This window comes from Hydractinia symbiolongicarpus, chromosome 4 (assembly GCF_029227915.1).
Source record: "Hydractinia symbiolongicarpus strain clone_291-10 chromosome 4, HSymV2.1, whole genome shotgun sequence".
In the NCBI taxonomy this organism is placed as follows: domain Eukaryota; kingdom Metazoa; phylum Cnidaria; class Hydrozoa; order Anthoathecata; family Hydractiniidae; genus Hydractinia; species Hydractinia symbiolongicarpus.
The window spans coordinates 21249760-21269586 of record NC_079878.1 but is presented as its reverse complement, the minus strand read 5'-3'; the positions used below and the strand labels follow the sequence as shown (position 1 = coordinate 21269586).

Here is a 19827-nt window from a genome sequence, read left to right as displayed (position 1 = left end):
GGTGATTTTGAAAAACAATATGGTGGCTTACAATCGATTTGACACATACACAGAAATAATTTTTGGGGAGTAAGAAACTAAGATATTATACAGATTAGCAAAGGAGAGATCTTGCAATTAATAGATGCTACAATTTTTTAGTGTTCTGTATAATATCATTTTAAATGAAGTAAAAGAATAGAAATTTCAATAATGTTTTCTCTTACTGACAATCATGGTAGAAAAAAGCTCTGGGGACGAAGTTGTGGCAATTTAACACAATTTCTTTCCTCGCATCAAATGCATGCTCAGTTTTCACATATACCATATTTGCAATGAAAATAATGTATTTGAGAAACCCATTAGGAAATTGTTAAGACTAAAATTAGGGTAGAGAACAGTTTCAGCCTCTATTCTTACAAAAAATAAGCAGAGTTCACCATACTTTGGGTTTACTGTGCATGCTCTGTTTAATCCAACATTGGTTGCTAGATCAGTAAGCGCTTGTGGGAACCTAAAAATATTTGAGGGTTTCCTTTAATTGTTTGTGTAAATAATTACATTCCTATAAATACTTAATCAACAGAAATATGCCTGTATGAAAAAAAAACATTGTAAGAATAAAACAACTCACGCATAGGTTGGTAGAATTAGAAACATGTAGTTTAAGGTATCAGCTACATTTTCTTCACCAGTACTTTTCAGGATAAACACAGCAAGAACCATAGCCTGAAAAAGAATTTGAATAATAGGTTTTGTTGAAGGATGGAGTTAAAATCAAAGGTGATAAAAAAGAAGGAAGTACCAATAACAATAATGATATGAGATTAATGTCTCCCTAAACGGTGTTCATCTGTTCTTTTCAAATACACTTTTTTTTTAGAACTTAACTTAAAAAGCAGAAATATGTTGACAAACCAAAATAATATTTTCAAAAACTTATCACTTAGTTACAAACATAACAATTTCCGCCTCTATATCTCCAAAAAAGAAGAAACTTCTCAGTGTCAGTTTAAATAACATGTAACCGACCAGCAATATGCTTTTAAATAGATCACATTAAGATTACACTCACCAAGCTTATCACCATCAGCAACAAAGCTATGACAGCATAACCAATCAAAGCACTTGAAAATAAAAAACTAATGACGTAGACGAATGGTAGAACGGATACACCAAACATAATCTAAAAGATAAATGGTTTGTGATACTTTAGATGAATCAATGTGTATATCAAATCTTTTTTAATGAGTGTATGTCAATATTTATTATTAAAATATATTTTCAAACTCTTTTGCCGATTTCACAAAGAGTTGTTCCACAAAATAAAATTGTTAAGTGATTGTTTTAACCAGACAGGGTAACGGACGGTCTGTTGACTGTTTTTTAAAGTAAAATTGGGATATCTTGAAAATGATATATTACATCGTTGTACCATATTAAGCACATGGAATAATGACGTAAGCACTGCATACAGATGTGGGAAATGGTTTACCTCTAACCCCAGTGACAGTCATGATTAATTTTTGATATTTTTAAAAAGTTCATTCTGCAAAACAAATAAAAAATACTGGCACCCAAAATGTAGTATTGCTGTGAGCAATTTACTAGATTTTCAACATAAAGTATACTAACGCGCTCAACCTGGATGTGACAGGTGGTTTGGGCACTAACTTTCCACGTTGATAGAGCTTTATTGCTGTAAGTGCTCCACTAGGTTTATAACACATCAGAGGTACAGCATGGACTTAAACGCCTAACCTAGTGTTCAATGCTTAATTACCGGTGGTTTAACCTGGCGTTTTGATGCTGGGTTTTCCAGCTAGTCTTCTAACAATATTAGTATACTGTCTGTCAGACTGTGTGATGTCACGCTAAAAAATGCCCGAATTAGCAAACCTACGATGAGCAAAATTTGAGGACTGTATAACGATATTCATTAAATGGTGATGTCATTTAATGAACATTGCTATATGTTATATTCAAAGACAATAGGACACAAATGAATGAAAGGAATGAACAAAGACATTAACTCACTATGATCAAAAAAACTTCCCCTAGAGCTCCCTCATATTCATCCAGATTAAAAGCAGCAAAAAGGATGATAATTCCAATTCCAGGTATCAAAAAGTTAATGAAGTCCCAACAGTATGATGCACCCCAATATGAGATCGAATCCACTCCACTCACGAACTGAATGTGTTTAGCCTGAAAAAAATCAAATACAGCTTAGTTGAAACATTCACATAATGCCCGGTATCGTCATCAGATTTTATTCAAACTGATCAATATTTTATTTCTTCGGAATGGAGAAACTCTCTTACTGCCATTTACCAATATTCTTTAGATTTTTAATTTTTCATTTTTTTTACATTTATATACTGGCAATGTTTGGAGCATCCTTTTTACAGGTCCAAAATTATTATCAACATGAAATCATAATTCATTACATAAAGTGTAGAAAACTATAAAAAAATATAACTGAACAGTTTACCTTCGAAGTTTTTTCTGTTACAATGAACGTTACAAAACTTGCCGCGACAAAACACGCTGCCATAGTAACAAAAATGACTAAAGTCAGGTTGCTACTATTAGCTGAAATGCTTTCACCCTGGAAAATAGTAACAACAAAAAAGTCAGCAAGAATAAAAGATACTGGTACACATTTTAATGCTTGACAGGCAGTTCTGTTACGGAGAATGATTTTTTTAGTTCATAGTTCTAAAACACCTTAACAAATAGTTACTTTCTTTCTTTTCAAAAGACAAATCAATTCTTAATTCATTTTGCTACTCATATTGGATTTTTCCTTCTTCAAAAACAACAAAGAGAATTATCAACATAACACATTCAAATAATTGATTTATTTTTTTCAAATCTCAACTAAAAATAAAATACATAATTTTACTTAAAAAGAGGCAGTCTACCAGTTGGTCAATCGGGCTAGCAGGCTTCTACAAGGGAATTTTGGTACATGTGCAGCAAAAAGCTCCCACCAAGTGTTTTAGGTATGCTTTCAGATGTGCTGCATCACAAAACTTATTATAAACACTGGCAATTTACATATGCTATAAATGTTTGTAGGGCTGCGAACATGCTATAGTACACTTATCCTAAAGTCTGGGTTAAATTACACCCTAATGTATTGTATTAATTTCTTTTTAAATTTTACTACAAGCAGTTCACATTGACACTTGTTATGTACAGGGCAATAAAGTACATACCTTTTCTTTAGTGTTTTTAGGTAAAGGGAAATTGTTAGTCTTAATGCCATATGTTTCATTCTTATGAAATTTCACAATAACATTGCTGGCTGCACTAAATGCAGCAACAATCGTGTGCCAAGCCTGTAAGCAAAGAAAAGCATTAAACCATACAACTTTTAATTAGTCTGGGTTCATAAACATTGTTAGTGTGCTAACAAGCACACCTTTTAACACATCTTGTTGCGAAAAATAAACTAGAAAAACTATAAAAACTCGAATATAGGAGATGAATATTATACCAGTTTAATTGAGGCAAACAACCCATAAAAAGTAACAACACTGTCTTATATTTTCACTGTTTACATAAACTTCTGATGCAAAACAATAAGGATGAGAGTAATAAAAAATTTTTTTTCTTATTACCAAAACAGAGTAAAACAAAAAAAACCTATTTGGGAAAAGCCCATTTTCACGTACTTTACTAGAATAAACTTTTTCAGATTAAGTCTTTTCAAAATAATTTGTATGGTCTAATTACACGGCTTAATTGCAAAGTGACCTTCCTTTATCATAACAAGGCTAATAAATAACCGCGTGTTAATTTTCACTTTGTACTTAACTTGTAATGGAGAACACTTACCTGGTTACTGTACCAAACTGTGTATTGGTTATTATTCTCCAGAGTTAATCCAGCCACTTTGTCGTTAAAATAACTTTTCAAATTTTTGCCACTATCTTCTAGAACATATTCCTGAAAATATAGCCTTGTATCGCTTGTGCTTTTTATTTTATCTAACGTTGGTGTTTCTTCGCAGCTAATAGAAAAACATTAGTTAATTTATTTAAAAAAGAAGAGAATTAAAAGTCTGACTGTAAAATAAATTATTGAACGCCTATCTTGGCTAACAATCAAGCCCTTAGACTTTTTTAAAAATATAGAAATTACAGAGAAAAAAGGCAATTTGGTTGAAACATTTTGGAATGGCATTTTAATCAAAAACAAAATGACAGATACTTACTCTAATTTATCATCAATACATTTCATACAATTTTTATAAGCAAATGTTTTTGGCTCTGTCCCACACAATGAACTATATTTATCACCCTGAAAAAAAAAAATATTAAAATTAAAACTGAACATACTGTGTTATGATATCCCTTAATAGTTATAGGTGAGATCTGCAATTCAAACTGTAGTTTATATAAAAATGTAAGCAACCTTTCTTTTCAATACTACTTTTTAAATTCTGATTAAAATTAGACTTACATAGTTTTGGCATTGCTTATTTAATAACAAGTATTTGTAGTTGCAACATTCCTTTTTGTCAGCAGAAATCTTCTGGCTATACTCATTCGATGAATTAATAAACAAGGCAATGTTATTTCCACTATTCCCTTCTTTGATATATTTCACATTACTAGATATATCACGAAACAATGAAACGCCTGCAGCATCATATACTTTACTTGCCATCTACAGTAGAATATTGTGTAAATATAAAAAGGATACAATAAAGAAGTGATAAAATACAAAAACATAAATGTCTTACTGAGGCCAACGATGAGTTTTCATTTGCTGATGTATCAGCAAAAAACGCACTTAATGATTCTGACTCCACATTAAGCATGTTTAAATTTAAAAATCTTTTTGGGTCATCATCTTGAGAATTTCCTGACATTGATAATAGTAGACCAACGAGAACCAGCAACAAGGGAAGTACGATTTGCGTAATCAAAGCCTTCTTTTCTCGTTTTGAATTTAAAAATCGTTTAATAAACATGGCTTTGAACTGAGTAGTCTTTAACGCAAAACCAGTTAGTAAAGCTAAAATAAAAAGTAGGTATAAAAATTGCTGATATTCTGCCTGAAAGAAAAAAAGAAGCACGTTTTGATGTACAATGAAATGATGAATCCATTACAAAGGAAGAATACCTTTGTAGTTTTAACATTTGTACTAAGTAGGATTTGAATAAGTAAATGTTTGACAGTTTTTTTAGAATCCTCACATCTAAAATTCCGCACTTTCTTAACTCCAAGAAAAATCTTTCAAACATTCTGGCGTTAAAGATCTGTGGGATATGTTTTGTTTAGATCACAGCAGATAGGATCTTTCAATGGCAATAATTATATAAGGCATTGTTGAATTTAAGAACATTAAAAAATCTAACATATATAGGTCCTGGTTTTATTTTACCTGCAAGCTGTTAGTGCAAAAATAATAAATATTTAAGCAAAGAAACAGGTCCTACATCACTCATGTTTGAGAACATATTATAAATTCATTTTTCTTGTATATATACAAAAATTAACTAGCTTAATTGATAACTTTGTCATAGGATCATATACACAAGTTTGGAAATAAAAGTTACTGTTATAAGAACACCAAACAACTTTGATTTGATTAATAAACAGCAACAAAAATCCATAACTTTTTAGAGGGAAAAAACATTCAAAAAATGTGCTCAAAACATTACGCTACAAAATTTCTGATTTTTTTTTTACTTTTAAAATCACAGGAGACCAAAAAATGCATTTTTCAGACAGAACACAACACAGAAAAAAACAACTAAACGAATACATTTCTCTATAACTAGTCTACTGTAACAAAATAAAAAAATGTAATTTTAAAAGCCACACTTTGTTTTTTTAATTAGTCAAATTATCAAACGCACGTAGAAAATCACAAAAAAATTATAATAACATATATACTATAACATACTATCACGAGCAATCATGGACTCAGTGCGATCTATATTATGCAGCTTCACAACATCATCACCATCATTATCTGTTGCTTCACTAAATTGAAAAAGTTGTATGTAAACACATTAAAAGTATTACAGTGAATTTAATCAAATAATTAGTTGCATAATGCTAATTTTGATTGGTTGTGTAAGGGGGGGGGGAGGGGGGAAACTGTTATGTTCTTTTGATTATTATTGCAATGCAAGGGTATCATATTTAAACCATTTCGAACACATTTATCACTTGAGATAACTGTTTGAAATTAGCGTAAGAAAAACAAAACTAACCAAAATCCCCCCCCTTCAGTAATGACACCCCCCCCCCCCCCCCATTTTATGGATTTCTACAAAAATCCACCTCGTCCCATTTATTAACACCCCCCCCCCCCTTTTATAATCTTTTCCAAAAATATCGGCCCTTCCTTGCTATTACACCCCCCCTCCTCGTCCCCTTACAATTCACTGCCAAAGAGTACATTGTCTTATACTTTGCACATTATCAGACGAAGGCTGAGAGTTAATTGACCATTACAGGGTTAGAGTTACGGTTAGAATTAGCCTTTAGTCAATTTCCTAATCACAGATTTCTAATACTATGGTATTGCGTGCCTTAATGATGCTTATTAAGTTACTTACTTTTCAATTCCAAGTGTCTCTCCTTCTCCTACTTTTAAAAAAACTTCTTCTAATGTTGTGACAGATATACCAAAACTACTGATACCAAATTCATCCTTTTTTTCTACAAAGTACAAGTTACGTTTTAAAATAATGAAATACATAATAATTTTTTTGTTCGCTTTGTGAATATAGAATATACCGTATTTTTCTGCATTAGCAAACAGGCCGTTTTTTAAAATTCTATTGTTAAAAGAAAAAATCTGGAAGAAGAATTTTACTGGGTTTCAGTTTTTCTACATCTATTATAATACACAAGTCTGTGTCACAATGTCAATTACATTAATTTAACAAGCTTAATTTGACTTTTTTATCTATGCCAACGTCACAAAAAATCTTCCAGATTTTGCTCAAATGTTGTTTATATGATACTATACTATGGGTAATTGAAAATTACAGCTGATTATCTCATCAATTTTTCCTACCAAATGTGACATGCTTCTGCCATTTGAGATACTTGTTAAAATTTATACATTACATATTTTTAAATCTTGAAGCATTAGTTCAATGCTATAATTAAACATTTTTTAATATGCAGTATATATTCTTTATACGCTGTATAAAAATGTCATACGGCGTAGCAACAAATTCTTACTTTGTAGTTTAATTTTTCTATGTTGCAAAAAATACACCCAATTTTTTATAGTCAGCCACCACACTGATAACCTATCTGGGTTGCTAATTCAGATAGATAGAGTATCAAATAAAAGTATATATAATATTATATAAAAATAAAACCTTCTAGGACTTCGAATAACCCTTTAAATTGTTTTGTGCTATCCTCATCCAAAATGTAACTTATTTCCATTCCAACATTCCCAACCATCTTAGATGTGGGGACATGCTGAGAAATTAGAGATCTTGTTTTTGTCTCCTGAAAGTTATCTCCTTTAACTAATGTCATATGATAGCCGACTCCATATCTAAATAAATTGTTATGTAACATTACAACCATGCATTTTGAATAATTGTGTTAGCTTAAACTCTGTACTTACCTTTTCTTTAGAAATAAAGAAGATCCACAACAACGAAGTTGACCATCGGCCATGATTGCAATTCGATCACCTAAATGATCTGCTTCGTCCCTAGAAAATTCAGACATGAATGTAACATGGTTAAAAGCATGGTAATTTCTCTCAATAATGGTAATGTAATAAAAAAATAAAATGTAATACAAAAGGTCAGTTAAAGCTAGAAATTTACCAGGTAGTTGTCCATAACCAAAAATACTTACTATTTAATTATGCATGTTTAAGAACACTTGGAAACTAATCAATGGCCCATAGATAAATTCACAAGTTCGCTTGTCCTTTATTTAGCGAATTTAATGTGCCTTACTACTGCAGTTACCATTTTGCATGACGACAGATGTATATGGATGTTATATTAATAGTTAATTCTAAGTACATACTTACATAAAATGAGTTGTTAAGATAATTGTTTTGTTAGCTCTGTATTTCTGCAGTAAATCCCAAGTTGCACGTCTCGCATATGGATCCATCCCAGATGTCGGCTCATCAAGGAAAACAGTTTCTGAACCACCAAGCAAAGCAATAGCACAGCTAATAAAAATCCACGTGTCAGAAAACAATTGAAAAATATTAAATTGAAGAATATTAATTAACACAAATAGTATAAGCATTGGAAAGAATTGGTTGACAAAACAAATTTCGTAAATAACAAAGCAAGAAACATACCATAATTTTCTTTTCATACCACCAGACAGAGTAGATGACATTTGATTGGCCTTATCTTTAAGTTGTATGTCATTGATCATTTGATCTATTTCAATTTTACCTTGTGCTTTTGGAACATTCTAAATACACCATTCATTCATTTATTCATTTATTCATCCTTTTATTCATTCACTTTTTTCAATTTAAACATTATTGTTACATTTATAGATATGCAATAGACAAATCTAGTAAAACAAGGATATTACACTAGGATTACCTTTAAAGCAGAAAAGAACTCTAAATGCTCTTTAACAGTTAATCGATCAAAGAGAACGTTATGTTGTGGACATAATCCAAGGCTTTCTCGTATGCCATCCATGTCTGTGTAAATACTTCTACCATTGATTGTTGCTTCACCAGAAGTTGGTGAAAACAAACCAGTTAGAATAGACATTGTTGTTGTTTTTCCTAAAAAGTCATCAATATGTACCAAAACATGTGACTTAAGAAAAAATAAAAACATAAGTAATTGGTATTCGGTTGAAACAGGCTTATGGTTTTTTTTTTAAATTAAATAACACTAATCTCCAATTTTGACCACTTCTATCGTAATTCCTGGCAGTCTATTTTGCAAGGTCTGTTTTTTAACATTTATTGAAGACTAACATTGATTCTCTGTGACTTCAATAGTGAGACTGAAATTTTATATTGTTCAACATACATTTGTGTGTAAACACGGAGTTATACTAACCAGCTCCATTGTGACCCAGCAAAGCTGTGATTTGTCCTTTATAAATGTTTAAACTTAGCCCATCAACTGCTACTTTCTTACCAGCTGCACTCTAAACATATATGTAAAGACGTGGTGAATTTTTTAACAATGTGATATAGTGAAAATACCCATTAACTGGGTGTTTTTGCAACATTAATATTACCAAAAGAATTAGTGCCAAATCAACAAATTCTTAATGTGCAAGAAAGTTGTATCTTGAAAAACTAGGCTTAAGGCATGTTTCCACTCAAATGAATGCAAAACATTGCATAATCTTTGTCGATCAACGTTGACCTGGCGGTTTAAAAGAAGAATTGCTTTCTACTTGAATCGACTAAATTTATCCAATAAGATTGATTTATACCCAGTAATGTAAGCAAATCAACAAAGAAATGAGTACTTAGTCAGTATATGAGTATATTTCGGTTATCATATTTATGAAATTTATGTCATGAAACTCTAAGTGCGTGTTTAATACCATTATTTTATCTCAAATTTGTGTTATTGTTTGTTTTGAAATAAATTTGAATAATTCACCATTGATCGTGGCATGGTCAAATGTAAGTGAAAACCAATTTTCATAAAAACACCATTGAACGTTTTGATCGAGGTAGATTGATTCGACTGCTTTCGTTTGAGTGGAAACCCACTTTAAGGCTTGCTCAAAAGAGGTAGCTCTAGGGTTAGTAAACAATTTTTAGCATTATTAGCATAATACAATGATTATGTACATGGCTGCTTATTAATTGTCAAGATATTAGGTTGACTAATTAAGAGTGGGGTGGGGAATTAAGAAGTATGATAATGTTTACATAAGCAATCCTTTTCCGGCAGGGGAAACACACAAAAAATGTCCCATTGGTGTAACTGTTGAAATGCTGTTGTATTTTTAAAAGTACTTGCTAGATATAGCACCCATCACAATGAATATAAAAGCCTCTTTTGCATGTTTGGTCAGATAATCATGTGCTGCTGTCCGCATAACTTTGAAAAAATGCAATATCATTGTTTGTTGCAAATTGCACTTTCCATACATGATTAAAAGGCCCAAACTTTGTATGTTAAGATCCCCTTAAACAAAACAATACACAACATGGAGCCTCTGTAAGAAAAGTTCAAGATATAATAAATAAATTTTATTTTTAATATACCTAAAGTTGCCAACCATTGTGATTAAGAAAAAAATATAGGTTTTGCACATTTCCCACTAATTAAAAGTTGCATGCAGAAAACACTATGAGGTAGGGCATATAGCCAAATTCAAAAGAGGTGAATTTTTGGTTATATATATTAAAACATAGATATGCACAAATAATATTCACAAAGTTTTACCTATTAAATTAAATCCTCGCAAAATGTAACCAAATATATAGGGAATTCTCGAAAACCATTGATTTGCAAAAATAAATCCTAGCGAAATGCAATTTTTTTTAGCTCGCGAAAATAAATCCTCGTAAAAATTTGTACACTTAAGGTGCTTGTTACAACAAAAATTGGTCTTAAAACATAAAAATAAAGTGAATAAATCTCAGAAACAACATACGTCAAAAACTTTCCGCAATTCTTTAATAGATACACCAATATTTAAATCTTCAGGTTCGTCTTCAAAGTCAGCATTTGGGTGAACCTTGTTTCCTTTTAGTTCTTCTAAGCTTCCAAACTGGGAAGTACTTCTGGAACCACACCAATAAGATGGTTGGAATGGAAAATAAAGTGGCCGTGGCACTCCATATTCTCCAGGAAAGACATTTTCTATGTACCTAAGTCAATAATAAGTGTTGCATAAAATGAAAAAAAATAAAAAATAAATGAAAATGGCTGTACCTTATTAGTGGCTTGATATTTTGGTACATCAGAAAATTCTAAAACTAACCATGTTAAAATTCCATAGATCACACAGTCGAGAATTAGTACACCAAAGGCTGTAGCAAGAGTGAAATTATCATCAACAGATGTTTTCTTGTTAATATTATCCCATGTCACACCAACTTTAGATGATTCGCGACGTGATATAATTTGAACCATGATACCCAGGCAAGTGTTTGGAAGAAGACAAGACGCAAACTTCTTTTCACTGCAAAAAATAATGATTTTCCATAATAATATGATTCTCGCAGTGGAGTGAATAATCAATTGTTTTAAAAATAGTAGCTTAGCTGGCCTTAAACAATGGCCAAACAGACTAAAAAATTATTATTATTATTTTTCATCGCCTTGCAAACGCTTTAGTATAGATTATACCTGCCTTGTATCTCAATCTTTGCCTGCCAAAACAAATATAAATTTTCAACCAAGCCAGCGCCGATAAATATCCATGTTTTAATATTGATTTTTTACCTGGTCAGTGTTTTTATTTCCACACCTTTGCGCTGGACTTTACCTCTACTAACCAATTAAAAACCTTATACTTTTCATGTGCCTATACATTCCAGTGTTTATTTTTAACCAGGGATGTTCACGAGATCACCAGAGTACATAACTAGGAGACCAGGAGGATGAATTGATTTTATATAGCCAATTAGATTTATTTATGCATCAAGGTTTAGTTCCGGTTTGCATCTTTTTCACTTTTTTTACCTTTATACAAGCTTTAGATACTCAGTTATATAAACTAAGAAGTATATACTTTTATACATCTTGAATTACCCTACCTAACATTATGGTCAAGGAGCTGAAGTAAAAAAATGAATTTTCAAAAATCTTCTGTGGACATATATTACTTCTTGGATGGCTAATGTGTGTGTCATAAAGCCAAAATAATTTTAACTTTAACCTTGTAAACAATTATTTTACTTTCTTCTTCTTTAATTATTAATAATTAGCTTCTCTTTTGTATCATATTTTTTGACCACAAATTAAAAAAATTAAAAGATATTTACACTTTTTAGGTTGGATAATACTTTCAATAAATCTCAATGAATAATACTTGATGAAGTAGCTCGACCATTCCCTTGTACTTTAATAAACTTGCAGAAGTTTCCATTATTTAGATGGCAAGCAAAATTTGTGATAATCGCTAGATTGTCTTGTTTTAGTTGTAAAAATATTAAATAAAAGGTCATCTTTAAAATAGTGATATTCAACTAATAATAAAAACGAGTTTCTTTTTAATGTAACAGAATTTAGAAAAGAAGTGAAACGAATAGTACCTGCTTAGTTCCTCAAACTTTTCTGGTTGTGCAAATGTTGAGAATGGCGCATATGTAGCAAACCACAAAACTGCAGCAAATAACATTCCTCGAATTGCATTGGAGAAAAATACACTATAAATGTATTTTACAAAATTTATAAGTGAGCTTTTCCTTAAATGTTGTAGTTATAGTCCTATAATAAATCATTTTTTACCTGCAGAAGAACAGGTAGAATATGGTGGAAAGAAAGTACAACAGAAGGAAAACAAACACAACGCCAGTATCTGCAAACTCAAAGATTTTACCACCCTAAATATAATGAATTTACACTTTAGTCATAAATTATGTCATTTAACTGTTTCATTGAGATGTTATAAATAACATCTACTATAGAAGATTTTCAACTACACAAACTAACAAAATAGGAACCTTCAGTATTGCAGTTTGGATAATAATGCTCAAGAACAAAAACAAGAATATTTTAATAAACCAGGCTGTCCAGTGAACCCAATTGGCCAGTCCCATCATCTTCATACTCTCTTTTAACCGACATTGCTTCTCTGCTACCAGTTCCTACACAAAAATAATATATAATACAGTCTAAAGTTTTAATAAGACGTACAAGAGATGTGCTTATAAAATTACCTTAACAATCATAACAGCACTGTATACGTATGCCAAAACAAAGACAAGAGGCATGGTGCCTTGAATGATTTGGATAAAGGTATCTTCAATATAATCAGGATATGGAAATTGCTGCAAAAAAGACATAGTATTGTCAGAGATCAATTCTTTCCATACTAAATAATTTTAAAAATTGTTACAATGTACCTGGATGTCTTCTGCAACTGTGTAGTTAGCACTTGTGTAATGTTGCAAAATAGCAGAATCCATGAAATACTGAAGACTCAAGAAAGGGCTTAGATAAAAACTAAAAAGAGGAAATAAATTTGACATGTATTATTGCAGGAAAAGTAAGAGGAAACGCAAAGTGATACAAAAATATTAAGAGTCAAATCTGCTTCAAAAACAAGCCAGGAAAGATTTGCACAAAAAAATATGTAAATAACTGGGTCTTTATTGCATTATACTATCATTTAGTGGTTATTTATTAAAGAACATTAAAAAAAGCTTTTTGGCTTAGGGTATACAAACCAAGAACAAGAAGAGGGTGTTCATATGAGGCTGTTTATAGGGATTGCTCACTTACCATTTGTGTTATATATAGTATTAATTTCCTGCTAAGATTTTTATTGCAACTTAGTCTCACCTTAACCTGTACTTACATTTGTTAAGAAATGATGTGAAAAAGTAAAAAGCAAAATGTTAATAAAATGCTATTTTTGACTACCTGATGAATAAACTGTAACTGTAATCATGAAGGAGGATCCCTATTTGATTATCATATATATTTAAATTTGTTCCCAAATTATCAGCCCCACGTACTGATCCTGCTTGTTTAAAGACCAAGCTGATTTCCGTAAAAACATTTCCTGTACATATTCTTGTAAAAGCTAGATTGTCAAATTTGAGGTTTGTAAAATACTGATTTCAAAAAGAAATAAACCTTATTTAAGCCTTCTGGCCATTGCAATATTTTTTTAATATGATATGTGCAAAAGACTATTTCAAATGAAAAAACTTTAATTATATACCTGCTTTTGCGTGGCGAAGCTTGTTGAAAAAATGGATAAACCCATCGTGTCATCCAAGATTTTACACTTGAATCATACAACTCTCCTGTTGAATGATGTAGCCGTATTGAGTACTCCACAGTTTTTGGAAACGGCTTGTTGGCTTCAACATTTTCGAATATGATTGCTAGGAAAAATTTATTTAAATTATAACTTGTTGATAAATTCAACCATCTTTACTTCTCCCAAATACAACATAGAGGAAGAGATACAAAAAAACAATTTTAAATGTTTTAGAACAATTTAAATGGTTTACACCAGACCAGAGAACAATACCTGTTTTTTAAGAAATGCTAAAGGTTGTATAGAATTTAAAAAACACACAATAACTAAAATGTTTTTTTACTTATAAGAGTATAAAGACAGATAATTTTTTTAAATTATTTTACAGGCACACACCTACAAGCTATTAAGACACTAAAAATCCTGTAAAATAAACAACTTAACTATCCACGGTACCTACACAGTGATCTGTCATATCATTCAACAGATAAAAACAGCTTTCAAAAACCTTTTTACACACTTTTTTGCTTATACTTACTTGTGCATTAGTTTTGGCATGTGCAGAAAAATAAAATTTACCTCCCAAATATTTATCTGTAAACTCTTTCACTTCATTCAAGAGATCGTCTTTTGATGCAAACGAAATTCCATTTGAATCATTATATGCCACGCCCACGTTAACTCCCCTTGCAACTTTCTCAATCAATTTTGTGGCTAAAAAATATGAAAGCATTAAATTATCAAAATACTATATTTTATTTACATATAAAACAAGTATTTGAGAACAGTTAAAAGTCTAGTAGTTCGAGAAAAAAAGAAATATATGTATTTAGTTCTAACAAAACTCTATGCTAGTACTAAATAATAGAGGTTTTTTTTAATAAATTTTAATTTTATAATATTGGAATAATATTTACAGTTTTCTAATTTGTTTCAGGCTATTACGTCAGCTTAAACTACGCAAAACATTACAACAGAAGTTTGACTAGTAACTTTTTTCCAATCTTTTTAACAATGCACAGACAAGTAAAAGTTACAGTTTTGTAGAAAAATGGAAAAGAGAACCTCAAAAACCTGCCGTAGAAGTGGTCTGTCATAATGCTTTTACCCATACAATTATGTGTACAGATAGTTATTGTACCATCTTTATATATACTTTTCCATGACTTAAATATCAATTTCCCAACATGAAATTGCTTATTACAAAATTAACATTTTTTAAACATAATTCTATTTGCACTTAGATAGTTCATGGTTGAGTTTAATAAACAGGATAAAAACTTTATTTCTTGACTTTTTGGAATTCTCAGATCGCTGGTCCCCCTAAATTTATTGATAATGCAGCATTGTTTCAATGTGAATGCTACACAAGAGTGTCTATATTTAAAAATTGTTTCATTGTCAAGCTCAGCATTTTGGATTTCACCAGCCAGATTGCCAAATTTTACTTGGATAAATTTCTCTAAGTAAAAAATAAATTCGTTATTCATAAATATTTGTAAATTTAATTTCATCATATTTTCAGAAAATTACATTGCATCTTTCATGCACGACTTTAAGGTACTCAATTTCCTTGTCTATGAAAAACAGGCGTGTCACCTGATTAACAAATCAAGACTGTTCTGGTACTAAACTTACTAATTTCAGTGTGCGGATAATATGCTATCGTCAACCGCCCCGTCACCAATATCTTTTCACCCTTCAGCCTTTTTACATAATCATTAATATAGTCTTGGCTTGGAATGTTCAGATGATTAAAAGTAGCTAAAAGTGTGAAATAAAAAATATATGAATGAAACTTTATAAAAAAATAAATCCAGTATTAAAAATAGAGCAAAAGGTTTTTTAAACTCTGAATAGTTATCATATACTTACAAAAACATTTTTCGTTGTTCTTAATAAGTTGCCTGAAAGTACATAATATTGATTAGGATGTAATTCAGAAATTTAAATATTTAGGGTCTGCGAGGCTTAATTAAGGATTTTATGAAAGGTTTTGTGGTTAACATTTTGGTGTCAAGACAAGAAAGTTTTGGTTCTAATTTGTCAGATGCAAAATGTAAAACAAAGTTTTGGTTTAATTTTAAATTTGAAAACATTTTTATACATGTCCTGAAAATATCCTGTTTCCCCCCTTTTTGATGGTCATCACTATTGCATCTTATAAGAACACAACGCCTCTAACGCTTTTTTTTAAAATCGTAATAGCTTAATGAAGAGATAGAGTGAAACCTTATTCAAAAATATGTTTAAATATCGACAAGGACAACTAAGAACACAACTGGGAAATTACAACACTACACCATTACAATTTACAACAACTTTTTTATAATTCTTTAATTAACATATAAGATTACCTGGCTAAAATAAGCAGTGATAAAAATGCAATAGGTAACAGAATTTCAACTGCAGTGCCGATTGGACGCCTGATCTAAAGTTAAGAAAAATAATTTTAATGTAATGATGATGTAAAACTTCAAATCCAGGCTGATAGATTAATTAATTTAAAATTATCATGTAGTGCAATTTTAAACCATATTAGTATATGTCGTGTTGCAAAAATATTGTTCAACTTTATTTGTCTTGAACATTTACAATGGTTTTGAAAAAGTGTTTTAAGGTGAATCCACAATTGAAACACTAGTAATTAGCTTAGTTGTATATTTAACAGAATGCAGGTTAAACAGAATTGCAGGTTAAAAGATTTTGGATTCTTGGCTTCTGGTGCATTGTTCAATATGGAATAGCATTTAAACGTCTTTAACATTTGCACTTCAAAGTCATAAAATTCATAAAACATCTAACAAATCTTATCAATTTTTTTTGTAATGATGATAACAACATTTCTCTTATTAAGTTTCTGCTAAACCTTGAAAGGAACCTTTCTACAACAGACAAATAGCCACCACAATACATCTCGTTAATTGCCTTATTAAGGACTTAACTTACTCAGACAAGAAAAATATATATTTCTACTTATTTTGGATATGACAATAGAATATGTACAATCAATAATGTATTTATTTAGTGTATTAAAGACAATAAAAGGTAACAGTGTTTTGCGTAACATTCTTACAAATTTAAGTCAAAAGTCCTAGTTATTGGTCTGAATTATCTGGGGTACAACTTGAGCAAATGATTTTAAACTAGGTTGAAAATGAGTGCAACATATCTTGGGGAAGAGTTCGATAGAGTTTACAGTAAGTTATGCACTTTTCAAAACCAGAAAAAAATCATGAATTTTACCTGCAAGATGAAATTTTTCCAAATGAGCAAGCGTAACTTTCTGAACACACCAGCCATGATTAGGCACAGTTGCTTGACATTAATTAAATTCTAGCTTAGAATAGCAGTTTTTTCAACCTAAATTAAATGATAGTCATTTCAAACATCAATTTGTGGATTTAATTAGATACAAGAAAACTTTAACTACTCTTCATGTTTAAAAATATATAAAAAAAAACAATTAACAAAATAGACAAAATAATTTCCATTAACAACAAAACAGAAAGGTGTCTCATTAGAAGTTACGATTAAAATACTAACAGACAAACACAACTGTTAAAACATTTATCAGAAAACATTCATCACACCTGAGCACAAGCTTATTTTAACATTTTATTTTGCTTCATACATATATATGTATAGATAGTACAAACCTTAACCTTTCATTTTCTCGCTGATAATTAATCTTTTGTGTAAACTTTAAAAAAATTAAATAACAAGATGGTGGAGTAAACAATTTCGTTTCTATGGAGAGAAACAAACATACAGTGTTGTGTTTCCAAAATATTTATTTTATGCATATTTTTTAAATTAATATTACATAACTGTTAAAAGCGATAACAACCTTCAATAAACATCTGTGAATATATGTAACAAAAAAAATAACCTACCACCTTCAGAAACATTGTACATTAGTTGCACCATTTTTATTCTATATTTTTTTGCTTACATATGTAATTTTTTATGCTTATATATAGCATAAAAAAATTAATGACTCAAAATACAAGAGACAATAAAATCATGTTTAATTAAAGAATACCACAAATGATATGCTAAAAGATGTTTCATTATTACTTTCTAATTTGCTGCCCTCAGCCAAAAAATAACCTATTTATTTATTTCTGAGACAGAAAAGATTTAAAAACTTCAACTGTGCCATGGAGTGTGCCAACTGAGTTACATACCAGTCGCTAAAGCCTTAACGCAGCTTAATGCATTCAGTGAGCTAATTTTTCAAACACCTGTTATGCCAAAAAGTTCATGTTTGTGCCAGTTAAATAATCCTTTAAAAAAAGCAGCTTAGGGATCGCTAGTTTTAAAAAAGATGTAAAAAACGCAAAAGGAAAAAATGTGGGTTAGGCAGGAAAAGAAGAGAATAAGGTCACTTTTATACTTTGGTTCAAAATATGCACATGTTCGATAGACAATCCTTTCTCAGGTAACATATAATAAACATTGGCATTATAACTATGGACGTATTTGTTTTGGTATACAGATCAATCAATCTTGTTGAACCATTATGGGAAAGGTAATATTCTTTAATGTGTATTAAAATGAGAACAAAAAAAATTTAAATTATTATTATTTGCAAACAAGTTTTGTGGCTCATTTTCACCTCGTTTTTGTTATTCTGAAGGAGAGTTAAGTTGCACTCAAACTTGCACAATAAAGAAAAGTCCCAAAATGCCTACTCTTAGGTGCAAGTCACCCCTCCCCACCTGTTAGCTAATTTTTTTGACTATTTTCCTGTCCTAATAAATATTAATTCATTTATTCGAGACTCAAGCTATTGTTATTAATTCTTTTGATTTTGTTTTTTCATAGATTTTATAACTATATAGTGTTGTCAAACAAATAGGTGAGTAATTTTATTTTGAAGTTGTAGTGAAGGTGAGTGAAAAAAAGCAAGAGAAGCAAAAGTTTTTAAGAGAACGCAATAAATACATTTTGAAGGAAAAGCAAGAACTTTGAAAGCTTATCAAAAAGTAAAAAAGTGAATGACGAAGTTAAGAAAAACAAAGATAAGACAAATTATAATGACAAAGTTATAAAACATACACAGAAAATACCAAGAGATGGATATGTGGCAGCGGCAGTTAGAGAACTCTATCCCGATCTTAAAAATGATAAACACGGTGATCCAACCTTGGGGAAAGCTGTAAAACTTGGAAAACAATGTTTTGCCAATTTAATTAAGGATGAAATTAATGCACCTGCAATAAAAGTTAGATTTCGTCAGCTAGGTGGAGGCAGAAAAAAAAGTTTCCCAGATGTTTGAGATGCAATGTATAAACGATTTATAGATATCTGATCAAGTTTGAAAGCAAGGCTGCTGAAAGCTACAATTAAAGCACAGTGTAAGCTATTGTACAACGAATGGTTATTGCAGCAAGAAACAGAAGTTCAAGAGAAAAAGAAAATCTTCCATTAAATGGATTCATGACTGGACACAAGAATATAGTGTGAGCTTGCGTAAGCCAAATAAAAGATTTCAAATTAATCAAGTGGATCGTGAGTAACATATACTTGAATACACCAAAAACATTTTAGGTTTATTGATAACTTTGGCGTAGATCCTTTGGATCATAAAAGGAGATCAAATGCATCTTTATCACAACAAGAGTGCCTTACAGAAAAGATTGAACTTTATAGGTTTTGATATGAATGTCAAAGAGAATTAAACAGCAACTTGAGAAAGGGGTACTTTTGATACAAGTTGCAAGTAATACCTAAATGAAACTTCTTTCTGAATTTGTATTTAAAGGTAAAGGGACACAAACTAAAGGTAATCCACCTGCAAATAAATCAATGGGTACCCAAGGTATATTGACATGAACACAATCATCAAAACAATTTTCCATCTTTTAAATTGTTGCAACATGTGTATACGAAAGAATTATGCTACATACATTATTGATGACTACAGTGTTCATCTTTTTT

General features: G+C 30.6%; 1 protein-coding gene across 3 annotated transcripts in view; it reads right to left on the bottom strand.

Moving 5' to 3' along the window:
* LOC130641799 (phospholipid-transporting ATPase ABCA3-like) overlaps nucleotides 1–19827 on the bottom strand; it is a 35405-nt gene that overhangs the window by 9610 nt on the left and 5968 nt on the right. Inside the window, exons 2-33 of one of the 3 annotated variants that reach the window (XM_057448762.1) lie at nucleotides 17541–17631; nucleotides 17128–17244; nucleotides 16239–16312; nucleotides 15757–15788; nucleotides 15520–15645; nucleotides 14461–14595; nucleotides 13840–14005; nucleotides 13016–13115; nucleotides 12830–12940; nucleotides 12614–12757; nucleotides 12399–12493; nucleotides 12203–12316; nucleotides 10927–11127; nucleotides 10597–10813; nucleotides 9033–9123; nucleotides 8559–8749; nucleotides 8303–8421; nucleotides 8021–8167; nucleotides 7601–7690; nucleotides 7344–7528; nucleotides 6567–6669; nucleotides 5906–5985; nucleotides 4736–5010; nucleotides 4453–4659; nucleotides 4205–4290; nucleotides 3826–4000; nucleotides 3204–3326; nucleotides 2474–2590; nucleotides 2017–2187; nucleotides 1055–1165; nucleotides 614–708; nucleotides 425–493 (exon numbers count right to left, since the gene is read on the bottom strand). In XM_057448762.1, coding sequence (XP_057304745.1) covers nucleotides 425–493; nucleotides 614–708; nucleotides 1055–1165; nucleotides 2017–2187; nucleotides 2474–2590; nucleotides 3204–3326; nucleotides 3826–4000; nucleotides 4205–4290; nucleotides 4453–4659; nucleotides 4736–5010; nucleotides 5906–5985; nucleotides 6567–6669; nucleotides 7344–7528; nucleotides 7601–7690; nucleotides 8021–8167; nucleotides 8303–8421; nucleotides 8559–8749; nucleotides 9033–9123; nucleotides 10597–10813; nucleotides 10927–11127; nucleotides 12203–12316; nucleotides 12399–12493; nucleotides 12614–12757; nucleotides 12830–12940; nucleotides 13016–13115; nucleotides 13840–14005; nucleotides 14461–14595; nucleotides 15520–15645; nucleotides 15757–15788; nucleotides 16239–16312; nucleotides 17128–17184 — 4007 coding nt within the window. In that variant the 5' untranslated portion in view covers nucleotides 17185–17244; nucleotides 17541–17631. Of the gene's footprint in view, nucleotides 1–424; nucleotides 494–613; nucleotides 709–1054; nucleotides 1166–2016; nucleotides 2188–2473; nucleotides 2591–3203; nucleotides 3327–3825; nucleotides 4001–4204; nucleotides 4291–4452; nucleotides 4660–4735; nucleotides 5011–5905; nucleotides 5986–6566; nucleotides 6670–7343; nucleotides 7529–7600; nucleotides 7691–8020; nucleotides 8168–8302; nucleotides 8422–8558; nucleotides 8750–9032; nucleotides 9124–10596; nucleotides 10814–10926; nucleotides 11128–12202; nucleotides 12317–12398; nucleotides 12494–12613; nucleotides 12758–12829; nucleotides 12941–13015; nucleotides 13116–13839; nucleotides 14006–14460; nucleotides 14596–15519; nucleotides 15646–15756; nucleotides 15789–16238; nucleotides 16313–17127; nucleotides 17488–17540; nucleotides 17632–19827 lie in introns of those variants that run through there. The other 2 variants (XM_057448765.1, XM_057448763.1) reach the window with 2 other exon arrangements.